This window comes from Aethalodelphis obliquidens, unplaced genomic scaffold (assembly GCF_003676395.1).
Source record: "Aethalodelphis obliquidens isolate GAN/ISIS:26980383/991018 unplaced genomic scaffold, ASM367639v1 scaffold137, whole genome shotgun sequence".
Lineage (NCBI taxonomy): Eukaryota > Metazoa > Chordata > Mammalia > Artiodactyla > Delphinidae > Aethalodelphis > Aethalodelphis obliquidens.
The window spans coordinates 619,554-631,723 of record NW_020838081.1 but is presented as its reverse complement, the minus strand read 5'-3'; the positions used below and the strand labels follow the sequence as shown (position 1 = coordinate 631,723).

The 12,170-nt window shown below is 46.4% G+C and overlaps 1 protein-coding gene across 15 annotated transcripts in view; it reads left to right on the top strand.

Moving 5' to 3' along the window:
- The window catches only part of PHKA2 (phosphorylase kinase regulatory subunit alpha 2), an 81,916-nt gene that overhangs the window by 54,024 nt on the left and 15,722 nt on the right, over positions 1–12,170 (top strand). For 13 of the 15 annotated variants that reach the window (XR_003431294.1, XR_003431295.1, XM_027099721.1 and 10 more), the window contains 7 exons: positions 1–79; positions 2,994–3,128; positions 3,807–3,916; positions 5,073–5,217; positions 5,473–5,551; positions 8,552–8,721; positions 9,491–9,664. Coding sequence is in view for 13 of the 15 variants with exons in the window: in XM_027099721.1 (XP_026955522.1) it covers positions 1–79; positions 2,994–3,128; positions 3,807–3,916; positions 5,073–5,217; positions 5,473–5,551; positions 8,552–8,721; positions 9,491–9,664 (892 nt within the window). In the remaining 2 variants the exon portion in view is untranslated. The remainder of the gene's footprint in view (positions 80–2,993; positions 3,129–3,806; positions 3,917–5,072; positions 5,218–5,472; positions 5,552–8,551; positions 8,722–9,490; positions 9,665–12,170) is intronic. The other 2 variants (XM_027099718.1, XM_027099724.1) reach the window with 2 other exon arrangements.

Sequence of the window (12,170 nt, the reverse complement as noted above, 5' to 3'; positions counted from 1 at the left end):
GGATTCCTTGCCACTGGTGAAATTGATCCCTTAAATAGAAGATTTTCCACTTCCGTCAAACCTGATGTCGTAGTACAAGGTTTGTGAGCATGTTTACTATTCATATTTAACTTTGTAAAACCAATGTTATTTTTAAAGCGAAGTGTTCTATGTAATTTTTAAAAATCTGCATGTGTATATATTTTAGCATGTATTAGTTCTGTGAAATGTGTTCTGTAACTCAGCTGCTTCCAATCACAGTTACTTTCTACAAAGCAGTTGTTTCTTGAATCTAAACCTTGATTGCAACTGGGGCACAAGTGATTCATTGAGCATCATTTTTCATAACTGCTCTTCTTTAAAAAGTAGAACGTGACCTTGTTGAAAACTCAAAACCCAAATGAGGGTTCACTCGTTCCTCCCTTGGAGGTCTGACTTCTTTCCAGAGCTGCAGGCCCATGTTTTCACCTCCCTCCACCCATCTCCCCTCCTCTCCAGCCGGCACCTCTTCCGCAGAAGTGCAAGGCCAGCCTGGGCTACTGCTGCGGCACTGGCTCTGACTAGCCATGTGACTTCACCTCTGTGTGCCTCGGGCTCTCCTGACCGGTGCTCTCTCACAGGGTGGTCTTGAGAGGAATTGAGATCCACAGGGAAAGCCCTCAGTGCAGGGCCAGGCCTAGAATGCTCCCTGCTGGCTGATTCCTCTCCCTACTTCCCCTCCTAGGAAGGACTCCCCAGGAGCTCACAAACCTCATAGAGTGACTTATATACCAGCTAAGTATCATAGCGTGTCGTGACTACGCCTTGTGTCCTCTAGAGGACACTGTACATTTCTTAAGGACGAGGGCCTTATCATTTTTGTAGCTTCTATGTTGATTGATACACACGCATTCAATACATTAAAAACAATTATTGAGCAAATGAAGGGCAACCCTCTCTGTGGCCACGGATGCATTTGGCTATGCCTGTCCGTGATACAGCAGAGGTCGTGCAGGTCATCACCCAGTCGATACTGTGCCCCAGGCCCACCGAGAGACGCACCCAACCATCACAACATTCCGATCAGGTAGAAAGTGTGACGATCATGATTATCATCCCCCTCTTACACATGAGGCTAAGGGGTTAACTTACTCAGGGACCCACGGCTGACAGCTGGAGGTGCAAACCCAGCTCTGACCTCCAGGTGGCGTGATCCAGCCTGACCCCACAGTCTCTGCCCGTCACCAGAGCACATGCTGCTAAGTGATCCCTTAAGTCCACAAGGCCGCTCTTCCAGTTGCGGGCTGGGGTGCATCGATGGATCCTGAGCACCACTTTTTTTTTTTTTTTTTAAATGCAATAGAAGAAAACAGAGTAGAAAATATCAGAGGCTGTGGTCTGGAGGAAGGAGAAGTGCAGTTTCAGAAACTTCTCTGCGTGCATCTCTCTCAGATCACCAGGCTCACAGGTCTTGGTCAAGCCACTCGTCTGAAAGAGTCACCTCTACAGAGTGACCGCCTTGTGGCTCTGATACGTGGAGATCTCTGCACGGTGTTGTAATCTTCCAAGGAGACGGGTGTTAAGGGAAGCTGCTCGCCCAGTCCTGCATGGCTGATGTTCCCATGCTGGGGCCTGGGGGGTTAGCTTCCAGTCCCTGCTCAGCTACAGCTGGCCAGTCGAGCAGCAAGGCTTCCCCTCAGGGCCTTGCTGTGAAGCTCAGATGAGATCATGAATATTAAAATACTTTGAAACAGCATCATGTGCTATGTAAATATAAGGAGGTGACATTCAGGTCTCAGTGGCATTTATATGTATCATACGTTCAGCTGCCACCAGCCTGAGGGTACAGTGGTTGGGCTCAGGGAGCTACCTTAACAGTAACCGAGTCTTTCCTCTGGCCTGAGCACCGCCCCGAGCCCCTGCAGCTCCTGCCAGGCTCAGCTGCAGGTGGACACAGCACCAGCCGCTCTCTCTGTGGCCAGAACTCCCTTTCTCCAGTTCCCTCCCCAGGACTCCTTCCTTTTGCCAAAGCACTGTCCCTTCTCTTTTTTTTTTTTTTTTTTTTTTTGCGGTACGCGGGCCTCTCACTGTTGTGGCTTCTCCGCAACGGGAGCAGAGGCTCCGGACGCGCAGGCTCAGCGGCCATGGCTCACGGGCCCAGCCGCTCCGCGGCATGTGGGATCTTCCCGGACCGGGGCACGAACCCGCGTCCCCTGCATTGGCAGGCGAACTCTCAACCGCTGCGCCACCAGGGAAGCCCTGTCCCTTCTCTTAAAAGCCAGCAGTACTGGTACAGCAGGTATGGGGGGGTCTGAGCCCACCTCCGGCCCCCACATCCCAGGCATCCCAGAGCCTTGCCTGCTAGAGAGCCAGATGCCCAGCCTCATTCACTGGAGATGGGGCTCAGGCCGGCCCACTGGGTGCGTGGCCCAGCTCTGGGGTGGCTCTTCCCTACTAGCGGGGGGCCCTGTGCTGTGTTTCCCAGTGGGCCAGGCTGCCCCACTACCACCAGCCCACTGGTAGGCCCACTTTTCCTTCTCTCCAGAGCATAAAATCTCCTCCTCCCTCCCCCTTGGTCAGAGCATCCCCTGCTGCACACACCACTATATTGCTCTTCTGTCTTTGAGAGCAGAGGCACGGACTTCTTCTGGTATCCCCTTTGCAAAGCTGTTTCCACTCCTGACCCCATGTGAAAAGAACACAAGACAGGTTTCGAATAAATGCAGACCCACAGGGAAGCAAGACGTCATTTGAGATGGGTAATTCAGCTTGGGACCTGTTGAAGACCACTTCTAGAAGTCCCAGACTGCCTTGCACATTGAAGGCACTCGATAAATATGCACTGTGGGTGTTGAGGGGAGGCAAGGCCAGAGCGAACCAGGAAGAGCGACAGGACAAGCGCTCTCCCTTTCAAAAGCACCCAGCACGTGGAGAGCATGCTGTCACAGGCCAGAGAGGAGAGGAGACAGCAGCACACATCCGTGTGAGGGGACGAGGGCCGCCGTCTCATGCAGGTGCTATGTTCTTGTTCACAGTGACTGTTCTGGCAGAAAACAAGCACATTAAGGAGTTGCTGAGGAAACATGGGGTGAGCTTGCAGAGTATTGCCGACATTCATCCAATCCGAGTCCAGCCAGGCCGGATTCTTAGTCACATATATGCCAAGCTTGGTAGGTTTGGGGAAATAGCAGGGCATTTTTGGCGAGGGGGCATCTCGGTTCTAGGTTTGGGGTCTGGGGGAGACTGTGATATGTGTAAATTCAAAGGAATTGGGCAAAGCACTAAAGTAGGTGGTTTGACAGCTTCCACGTGAAGAGGAATGGCCACCAAGCACGTTCCTCTCATGCCTGTTCAGGAGATGTCACCACACGTAGCAGTGTGATTCATCAGCTCTGTTGTAAAAGAAGGAGCCACCTTTGAAATTTCACAATTGGAACAGTCATTTGTGTCTTGGTGATGTTTCTAAATTTTATCTGTGGTCTAAGAAAATGCCCATTTACCCATTAAAATGGGAGATGGGTTCTCTTTACTTTTTCTAAAATCTGACTTTGTTTAGGATCATGGTTCAATACTAAATAAATAAAAAGTGAACATTAATAAAGTCCTTTTAATAATTTTATTCCATATAGATGTGGCACCGGGTGCTGTTCTTCTATATGCATGAAAAGAAGGGGGTGGGATTTGTTTTTAATTCATCCTTGTCCCAAAGAAGGATAACAGTATTAGAAAAACCAAACCTCAAAGTGAGTTGTTTAACATATAAATAAGCCCAGTCTTAGCCAGAATCACGTGGATTAGATGTCACTGTATTTGCTCTAGCTCGAATTGCTCTTTTATTTTCTAAATAGGACGGAATAAGAATATGAAATTGAGTGGGCGACCATATCGGCACATCGGAGTCCTTGGAACATCTAAATTATATGTGATTAGGAACCAAATCTTTACTTTCACACCCCAGGTGAGAAGAGCAGGCCAGTAACAAACCAACAAGCATGTTTATTAAGCTGTCTTTTCTGTCTGGGGAGGTACTTTGAATGTGCGTGCATGTATTCAAACAGAGACATAAGATGACACCCAGTACCTAATACAATTCTTTACTCGTGGTAGGTGCTCAATAAATGCGGCTTGAATCGAATTGAGCGTGCCCTCACTTCCAGTATGAAATTCATACCACTTTACAAATTCGCTAGTGACATGCCACTTGACTCGCAGCCCTTGTGCCCTAATTGCAATAGTCCTTAACCCTTGCTTGGGCTGTTAGCAGGTCCTCTGTCAGCAGAATCCCACATGGGAAGTCTGATTTCTTAGGTCCCAACCCCCTTGACAGGATCCTGAATATACAGATTATGGAACCTTTCTTCAGAGTTTTTGTTTCCAAAGGAAACTAGTCCTGTGGAATGCAAACGAAGCGTTTTTCATCCATTTGGGCAGCTAGAAAGGCCAACTGAGGGATCACTTTGTCAACATGGGGCATAGCCGCCCAGCTGTCTGGGGACGTAGTTGGACTGTAGGGTCATGGGTCAGTAGCCTCAAGTTGCTCTTTTTCACCCAGCCTGTGCTGCTTGCTTAAATCTTGTGAGTTATTTCCCTTCGTAACAAATTTTAGACCAGAACTGAGCGTGCACTGGTCCAGAGGCCAGGACGACAGTGATTTTCATCAACATCAGGCAACAGTGCCTTTAGTTCACATTAACCAGGCCATGAATCAGGTAAACACAGTCTCCACGTCTCACCTGCTCTCAGTGGCCCCACTAGGAAAACATCACCGAGCCCAGCAGCCCTGGACAGTGTAGGAATTGAGGAGTTATTGATTTACCTTCAGGGACAGCGGTATTGGGGCAGGTCCTTAAATCCCCATCCAAGGAGCTGTAAATAGATCTCGTTGTGCAAGTTTCCCTTCTGCGCTAGCACTAACGTAGCTCTGGCTCCTGGGCAGGCGACAGATCGATTTGTCTGATCGCGAGGAGAGCCCCATCATGGGGGCGGATTACAGCCAGGGTTGAGCCTCTTCTCTGGAAACAAAATGCAAGGATTAGTGCTGCCGTGAATGACAGCTGGGGTTATGTCGAGGGAGATGAAGGACAGCCTTGAACCTGGCCTCTTCTGACTTGCAGTTCACTGACCAGCATCACTTCTACCTGGCCCTGGACAATGAGATGATTGTGGAGATGCTGAGGATCGAGCTAGCCTACCTGTGCACCTGCTGGCGGATGACGGGCAGACCCACGCTCACCTTCCCCATCACCCATACCATGCTCAGTAACTCCATGAACTTGATCTGCTTGACTCATGTCCCACTGGTGGTTTGGACCCTTTTCAAAATGTTTAAAATGCGTCCCATGGACAGAGCTAAGTACTGAAGGGGGTTCTTAGCAGTTAGATTTCTTAGGTCGGGAATCTTCGGCGCCATACATATTTTAATTAGATTTTGTTGATGAAAACGTTTCAGTGCATAACGAAACAAAGTATTCCCAGATTAAGTAAACTAATTGATCTTTTTTTTTTTTTTTTAAGCAAACGATGGCTCAGATATTCATTCTGCTGTTCTTTCTACAATTCGAAAACTAGAGGATGGATATTTTGGAGGAGCTAGGTAATTTGTGATTTTTTTAAAAAGCAAAAGTAGCGTTGACCTTTCTTAAAGTCTTTTGCTGCCCTTCGCCCATTTTTCGTATCTTGCCGAACATAGAAGCGTGGAGCTTTAGAGTAAAAAGGGAGTTAAAACATCTAATCCAGTCACCCATGTGAAACTGGAATCATCTCTAAGCATCAGTTGGTGGGTGTTTGTGAAGCTTTTATGGACGCCAGGAGGCCTGGGGCCTAGAGAGATGAACATATCAAGTCTCTCCGAAGTGGCACTCTCGGAATGCATGTATGGGATGCTGTGTCTGTTTCTACTCAAAGGCTAGAAAACACCCAGGGCCTAGGATCTGGCCGGTGCTCAATAATCAAATCACTCCTGGAATTGACTTGAGTGTGCTAACGCCGTAAGAATAATTCACAGAACTTTACAAATTCCTTCGTGGCCCTCAGAGCAGAGCACCTGAATGGGCCTCCCTAGACCACTGTCCCCTCATCCTCCGTGGAACGACGCCCATTCCGATTTGCAGGCCCACAGTCCAACCGGTGCTCCCAGCTATTACAGTGAAGCACCTTGAGGGATAGGGGGCTCACCTCCCATGGAAACCCCTTTTTTTTTTGTACCCCATGACTGTCACAAGGCAGAAGATTTCTCAGTAGCATCTATGCCCTGATCTCTGTGAATCTCCTGGAATATGCCAGAAGGGCCCCAGGATAACCTCACCACGCAGCTGGTCCGAGTAATGTGTGGCCTTTGCCGAGCTTGGGGAGGCTGCCGTTTGGGTCCTGATGGAGTGCCAGTTGCTAAAAGTGTTTGGGAGTTGAAGTCAGCCCTTCTTGTCACATCCTCCCACACCAGGGACCCTGCTGCCACAGTAATTTTTTTAAATTATAAAATACACATAAAAATTGCCATCTTAACCGTTTTCAAGTGTACAGTTCGGTTGCGTTAAGTATATTCACGTAGTTTGCAACCAATCTCTAGAACTCTTTTCATCTTGTAAAACTGAAACTCCCCCCACCCCTGCCCCTGGCAACTACAGTCTGCTTTCTGTCTCCAGGTGTCTCGTCTCAGTGGACTTATCCAGTATTTGTTTTTTTGTGTGACTGGCTTATTTCACTTAGGCTGATGTCCTCAGGGTTGAGTCACTGGATTTCTAAGCACTGGGTTTGGCACCTCTGCTCACCAAGCTCGCTGCGGGTTTTGCTGTAGACTCGAAGTGGCCCTCGCTCCAAGCTTCTCCTGGCCTCTCTCATGAGTGTCAGCGAGGCCATCCCCAGCATTCTGCTATCTAGCTCCCAGGGCTGGCGCCATAACTGCAGTTGGCATCTGCTTTCGTACATTTCATATCCAGCTTGGATAAGTTACCACCTGGCATATGGCGTCATAACCGAGAGACAATACTATACGCCCATAATTAACTGTTTTCCAAAATGAATTCTTTAACTGAAATCTAATCATTGTCAAAAGGATACCGTGTGCAGTTAGTTGAGCACTTGCAGTGTGTTCTTTGTGGCTTTGCACCTGTTGTCTCATGTTGTCTTCACTTTGTCGTGCAGGCTGTATTCCTATTTTATGGGCAAGGATCTGTAGGCTCAGAGAGCCAGGGGCACAAGATGAGTAGGTGCAGAAGCTCTGTGTGAATCCAGAAACGGGGCTGTAACCACCATACTGAGCTGGATGAGGGCTTACAGGAATCAGGAGGGCCTCCTGGTTACAGAGTATGGCAAACAATCCAGAGAACCATGGAAAGAAACAGGAATGCCTAGGCTCCATCAGCTGCCCTTCCTACTTAGTTCTTCATAATTAACGCTGAATGTCATTTTGTCTCTTTTTTAGGTCTGAGGGTATTTAAAAAACTGAACTCGCTCTACATGCCAGACTCCACCCTCTGCACCCACCTGGGGTCGCTTGCCGTCAGAGGGTTTAGCCTTTCCGCCTTTGACCTGATTCCTTTCAACTTCATCAGAGAGGAACTGGTCCCTGGCTCCACCTCATCTCCTACTGTTTCCAACCGCAGGGCAAAACAATCCTTAGAACTGACCCCAGGGCTCTAGGGGGAAAGTTTTACTTGATTTAAGGGAAGGCTTTTCTCTCCCTCAGGCAATGTCTCTTGACAGTGTACTTGCCGGCGGAAGCTCAGGCACCTGTGAGTTCATCTGAGCTGCGTGCTTCTGTTTACTCTCCTCAAACTAAGCCATTTAAACACGTCATAATCTGATGCTGGTAGCTCTGAGGCATCCTACACTTTTCTGCCTCCAGATCTAACACTTTAAGAAGCACATAGTGCCCGCTTTCTTTCTGTACAGTGGACATCCCACTTGCCCCCCGAACCTGGGGGTGAATCAGGTTCAGGGAGCAAGAACTCGGAGGCTGCTGCCTTTGTAGCAGAATCCCATACTGCCAAACCCAGCTCCCAGTTTTCGGTGGAACTTTTCCCAGCCTGATAATAGGGCCCCTCTGGGCCACTGTCTCTATCCGGGGATGGCCCGGCCATCACATTCTTTCTAGAGAGAACTTTGGCTCTGAGACGTGCCTCTCCCAACATTTCCCCTCCCCCTCCCCCGGGCCTTGTGTGGCTGAGTGATAGGGACTCATAAAAGGTAGCACGAGGGCACCCAAAGAATCGTTGCTTGTGGTTTTGTCCTGGTCCAGTTGTTTTAGGGCGAAAAATACCCGAGGGTTGGTTCTGTTTAAAAGTGGTTCGCTCAATATGTTTTGTAAAACTTTGGTTGGTTCAATAAAATAGATTTCTATTTGTGTTGGGTTTGGGGATAGGAAATCAGCATGATGCATTTTGGCTTTCAATATGCTGTGTGCTTCTACTTCATACTTGCTATTGAATTTTCATTTTCATTTCTTGGCTGACTGCTTGTATGGGGCAGTCTGCAGAGTGACGTGCTTACTGATTCTGGCAGAAGTGCCACCTGGTTATTGAAAAGTGTCTCGATGATTCATAGTGGAAGTTTGTCCACATCCACCTATATCTCTAACATAGTGTTTCCTTGGCAGAGTAAAATTAGGGAGCCTTTCGGAATTTCTCACCACCTCTTTCTACACGTATCTGACCTTCCTGGATCCAGACTGTGATGAGAAGTTGTTTGACGATACCAGTGAAGGGAGCTTCAGTCCTGATAGTGATTCAGATTTGGGAGGATATTTCGAAGACAACTATAATCAAGGTACGGCTTGGAATGCCTTTGCAGGTGTCCCTGAATTTATTTAAACCTTGGCATTGTGATAAAATTGCCCTAAAACTCAAGCACAGAAAATGATTTGTAATTAACATGACAAAAGAGTCTTTGGAAACTTTCACGTATTAAAATGCCACTTTAATAAACCTAAACTGTGAAAGTGGGGCTTTTTTAAACCTAGAGGGACAAAGAGTTTCAGGAATGTGGACTTTTCACGAAATATAAAGAAAGAAACACACTGCTTGAATTTTCAAAGAAATGGTAGAATGATCTTGGTTTGACTGGATATAAGTGATGAAGTCCTTTGTGTATAACATTTCTCAAACTGAGGAAGGTTTTGGGTTGGAGTGACCTGTTTTTCACTTTTAGATAGTACTTGGGATTGCGGCTGGGGATTCCATAATGCTTAGCTCACTCATGACAAATTAAAACCAAAAGATCAGATGTTGGCTGCTGGCCCTCTCATTGTCTACATATTCAGCTCATCTTGGGATGATGTGATGTAAACACTATTTGGACCTGTATTTTCTTTTTCTAGGATGAAGTTTTTCCAAACAATAACTCTATGAATACATGCATTATCTATGTAAATCTCTTTACTTTCCAGGGGTAGAGTGGAGGTCAAATATCTATATCAAAATGTTGTCTTTCACTAAATCTACTCAGCACTTCATGCTACACGTAATCACTATTATGCATTTAGGTTATTTCTGCAGCTTGTTTTCACTGGCTCTTTTTCTTACCTGTGTAATTATAGAAAGCCAGGATGAACTTGACCAGTATATCAACCACCTCCTGCAAAGCACATCCTCGAAGTGCTATCTGCCACCTCTTTGTAAGAAGACAGAGGACAGCCATGTTTTCAGTGCCATCTACTCCACTCGGGATATACTTTCCGTGATGGCAAAAGCAAAGGGTTTGGAAATTCCATGTACATTATTAACTCTTTTCTGCCTGTTAAAATAACTTCTTTTATCAAAGTAATGCATGAGCATAATGTAAAAGTCGAAGAATCCTAAACGACAACAAAATGCAGCTGTTTCCTGCCTCACCTCTCCCCTCCTCACTGCCCCCAGTCCTTCTACTTAGAGGCAACCACTTTCAACTCTTAGTTGTTTCTCCTGGTATTTACATATTTCTAAATAATGTGTCTGTAGTGCTGTCTTTGATGCATCGATTTTATTCAGTATCTGTTGACTTTTTCTTGTGCAGGTGAGGAATTCAGCTGTGTTAAATCACCACTCCTCTGCTTCACTTCCCCTAACCTATCCATGCAGTTGTATTAAGGTTTAGTTAAATCAGTACTCACTATTTCTGTCATTGTATGTATGCAAATATTATTCCCAACTCAGTATAATAATATACTACATTATCATTTTTCCTCTTCGTTTTTTCTAAAGTTAACAGTTGCCCTATCTTTTAGTTTGCTTCGCTTCCTTTCTACACCTTCCAATGGCCTCGCAATACAAATTTCCACAAGGTGAATCATGTATGAATCTCACGGTTCCACTGCTTTTCTTAGAGTCCAAAAGTTTCCTCCCATCTGGCTGATTGCACTCTAAGCCTCTTGCATACCTGGCATCCTGGGTCTTTTCTTTACGATAATCCTTGGAATCTCCTTTGCTTGTCTCTGCAGTTGGGTTCCCTGTTTCTTGATTCTGGCATGTTCCCCTTTCTCAATTTATTCCTTTGGTGGAATACATTCTAGAACAGTTTCAGTAGGTTTTAAGAAATGGTGCAATGGAAGAGGGCACAGTAATGACAGCCCTTAACTTGCTTGTTTCTGGAGTTCACTGCCCCTTTTGGCCTGGCCACCCTCCACGTCCAGGATGTAGATCTTATCCTGGGATGTTCCTTCATCATCATCTGGGAGACTTCCTTGTCTCCTTTGTTAGCTCTCCTGTTTTCTGTATCTCAACTTTTCCTCTTTCTTAGCTTACTATCTTATTTTGGTGGAGGACATCCAGTAGTTTCCTAGGAAACAGTTCATGGTGGGTAAAATTGTTGAGACCTTTCAAGTCTGAAAATATCTACAAATTCTCCGTTTGAGAGTTAGGCTGGGTATAGCATTCTAGATTGAAAATAAATTTTCCTTAAGAATTTTGAAAGCATCTCTTCATTGTCTTCTAGCTATCAGTGTTGCTTCTGAGAAATCGGAACCCATCCTGATTTCTTTTTTTTTTTTTTTTGCGGTACACGGGCCTCTCACTGTTGTGGCCTCTCCCGTTGCGGAGCACAGGCTCCGGACGCGCAGGCTCAGCGGCCATGGCTCACAGGCCCAGCCACTCCGCGGCATGTGGGATCTTCCCGGACCGGGGCACGAACCCGTGTTCCCCTGCATCGGCAGGCGGACTCTCAACCACTGTGCCACCAGGGAAGCCCCATTCTGATTTTTGATCCTTGAAATATAAACTGTTATTCTCTTTCCAAGTTTGTAGGATTTTCTCTCAGGTTCTGAAATTTCAATGATGTGCTTTGTTCTGGGTGTATTTTCATCCACTGTGTTGGCTACTCAGTGGGCCTTCTCTATCTTGAAATTTATGGTTTTCAGTCCTGTAAAGTTTTTCTGAAAAATTCCTTGACTCATTTCCTTCCCTACATTTTCTCTGTCCTCTCTTTCTGGTACTTTATGATTCCAGTGTTGACCTCCTGAAGAAGTCTTTATCGTTTCTCTCCTGTCTTCCATTTCTCTGTCTTTTGATCTGTTCTGAGGGCAATTGCTTCAACTTTTTGTTCCACCTGCTCAGTTGAGTTTTTCCACTTTTGCTGTCATGTTTTAAATCTTTGTTCTCTGAATTGTATCTGTTCTTGTTTCATGAATGCAATATAATTCTTATTACTCTAAGAATTAATGGCAGGGCTTTTTGTTTTTGTTTTTACATTTTCTTCTCCCTAAATGGTTTCCATTTCCCCCAAGTCAATTGTTCCTGTTTGTATTGGTTTCTGTCTTCCAGAGTAGAGTCTTTCCTCCAGTGCTGGGTGTTCCTTGGTTAACTGCTCATGCATATAAGAATCTCCAAGCCTGTACCTGTAAATGGGGCCTGTTGGGTTTATGGGTGAAGGCAGGGCAGATTTCCCAGAGATGTTCTGCGATCTCCTTTGCAATCTCCTTTCTAACCTGTAAGGGTCTGATTGCCTCGAGCTATACAGTCATTTATTCCCCCAAGGAATGTACCCACACCTTCAGACATGTGGGTCAGCATCCCCTCCAGAGACACACATACCACCCCTTTTTTACCCTCTTCGGAGAGACCTTCTAGCCTTCTATCAGGGTGAGCAAGGCAGTTGCCAAGCTGTGTGGAGTTGCACAAGGCATCTAGGGAGCTCACTGCCTCTCACACACCTTCTTCTCCATCTTCCTTCTTATGGTTACCCTCTCTGGACGCCCAAGGTCTAGAGGTCCATGGAGCAGCAAGCTCCTTAGACTTCTGAGGATT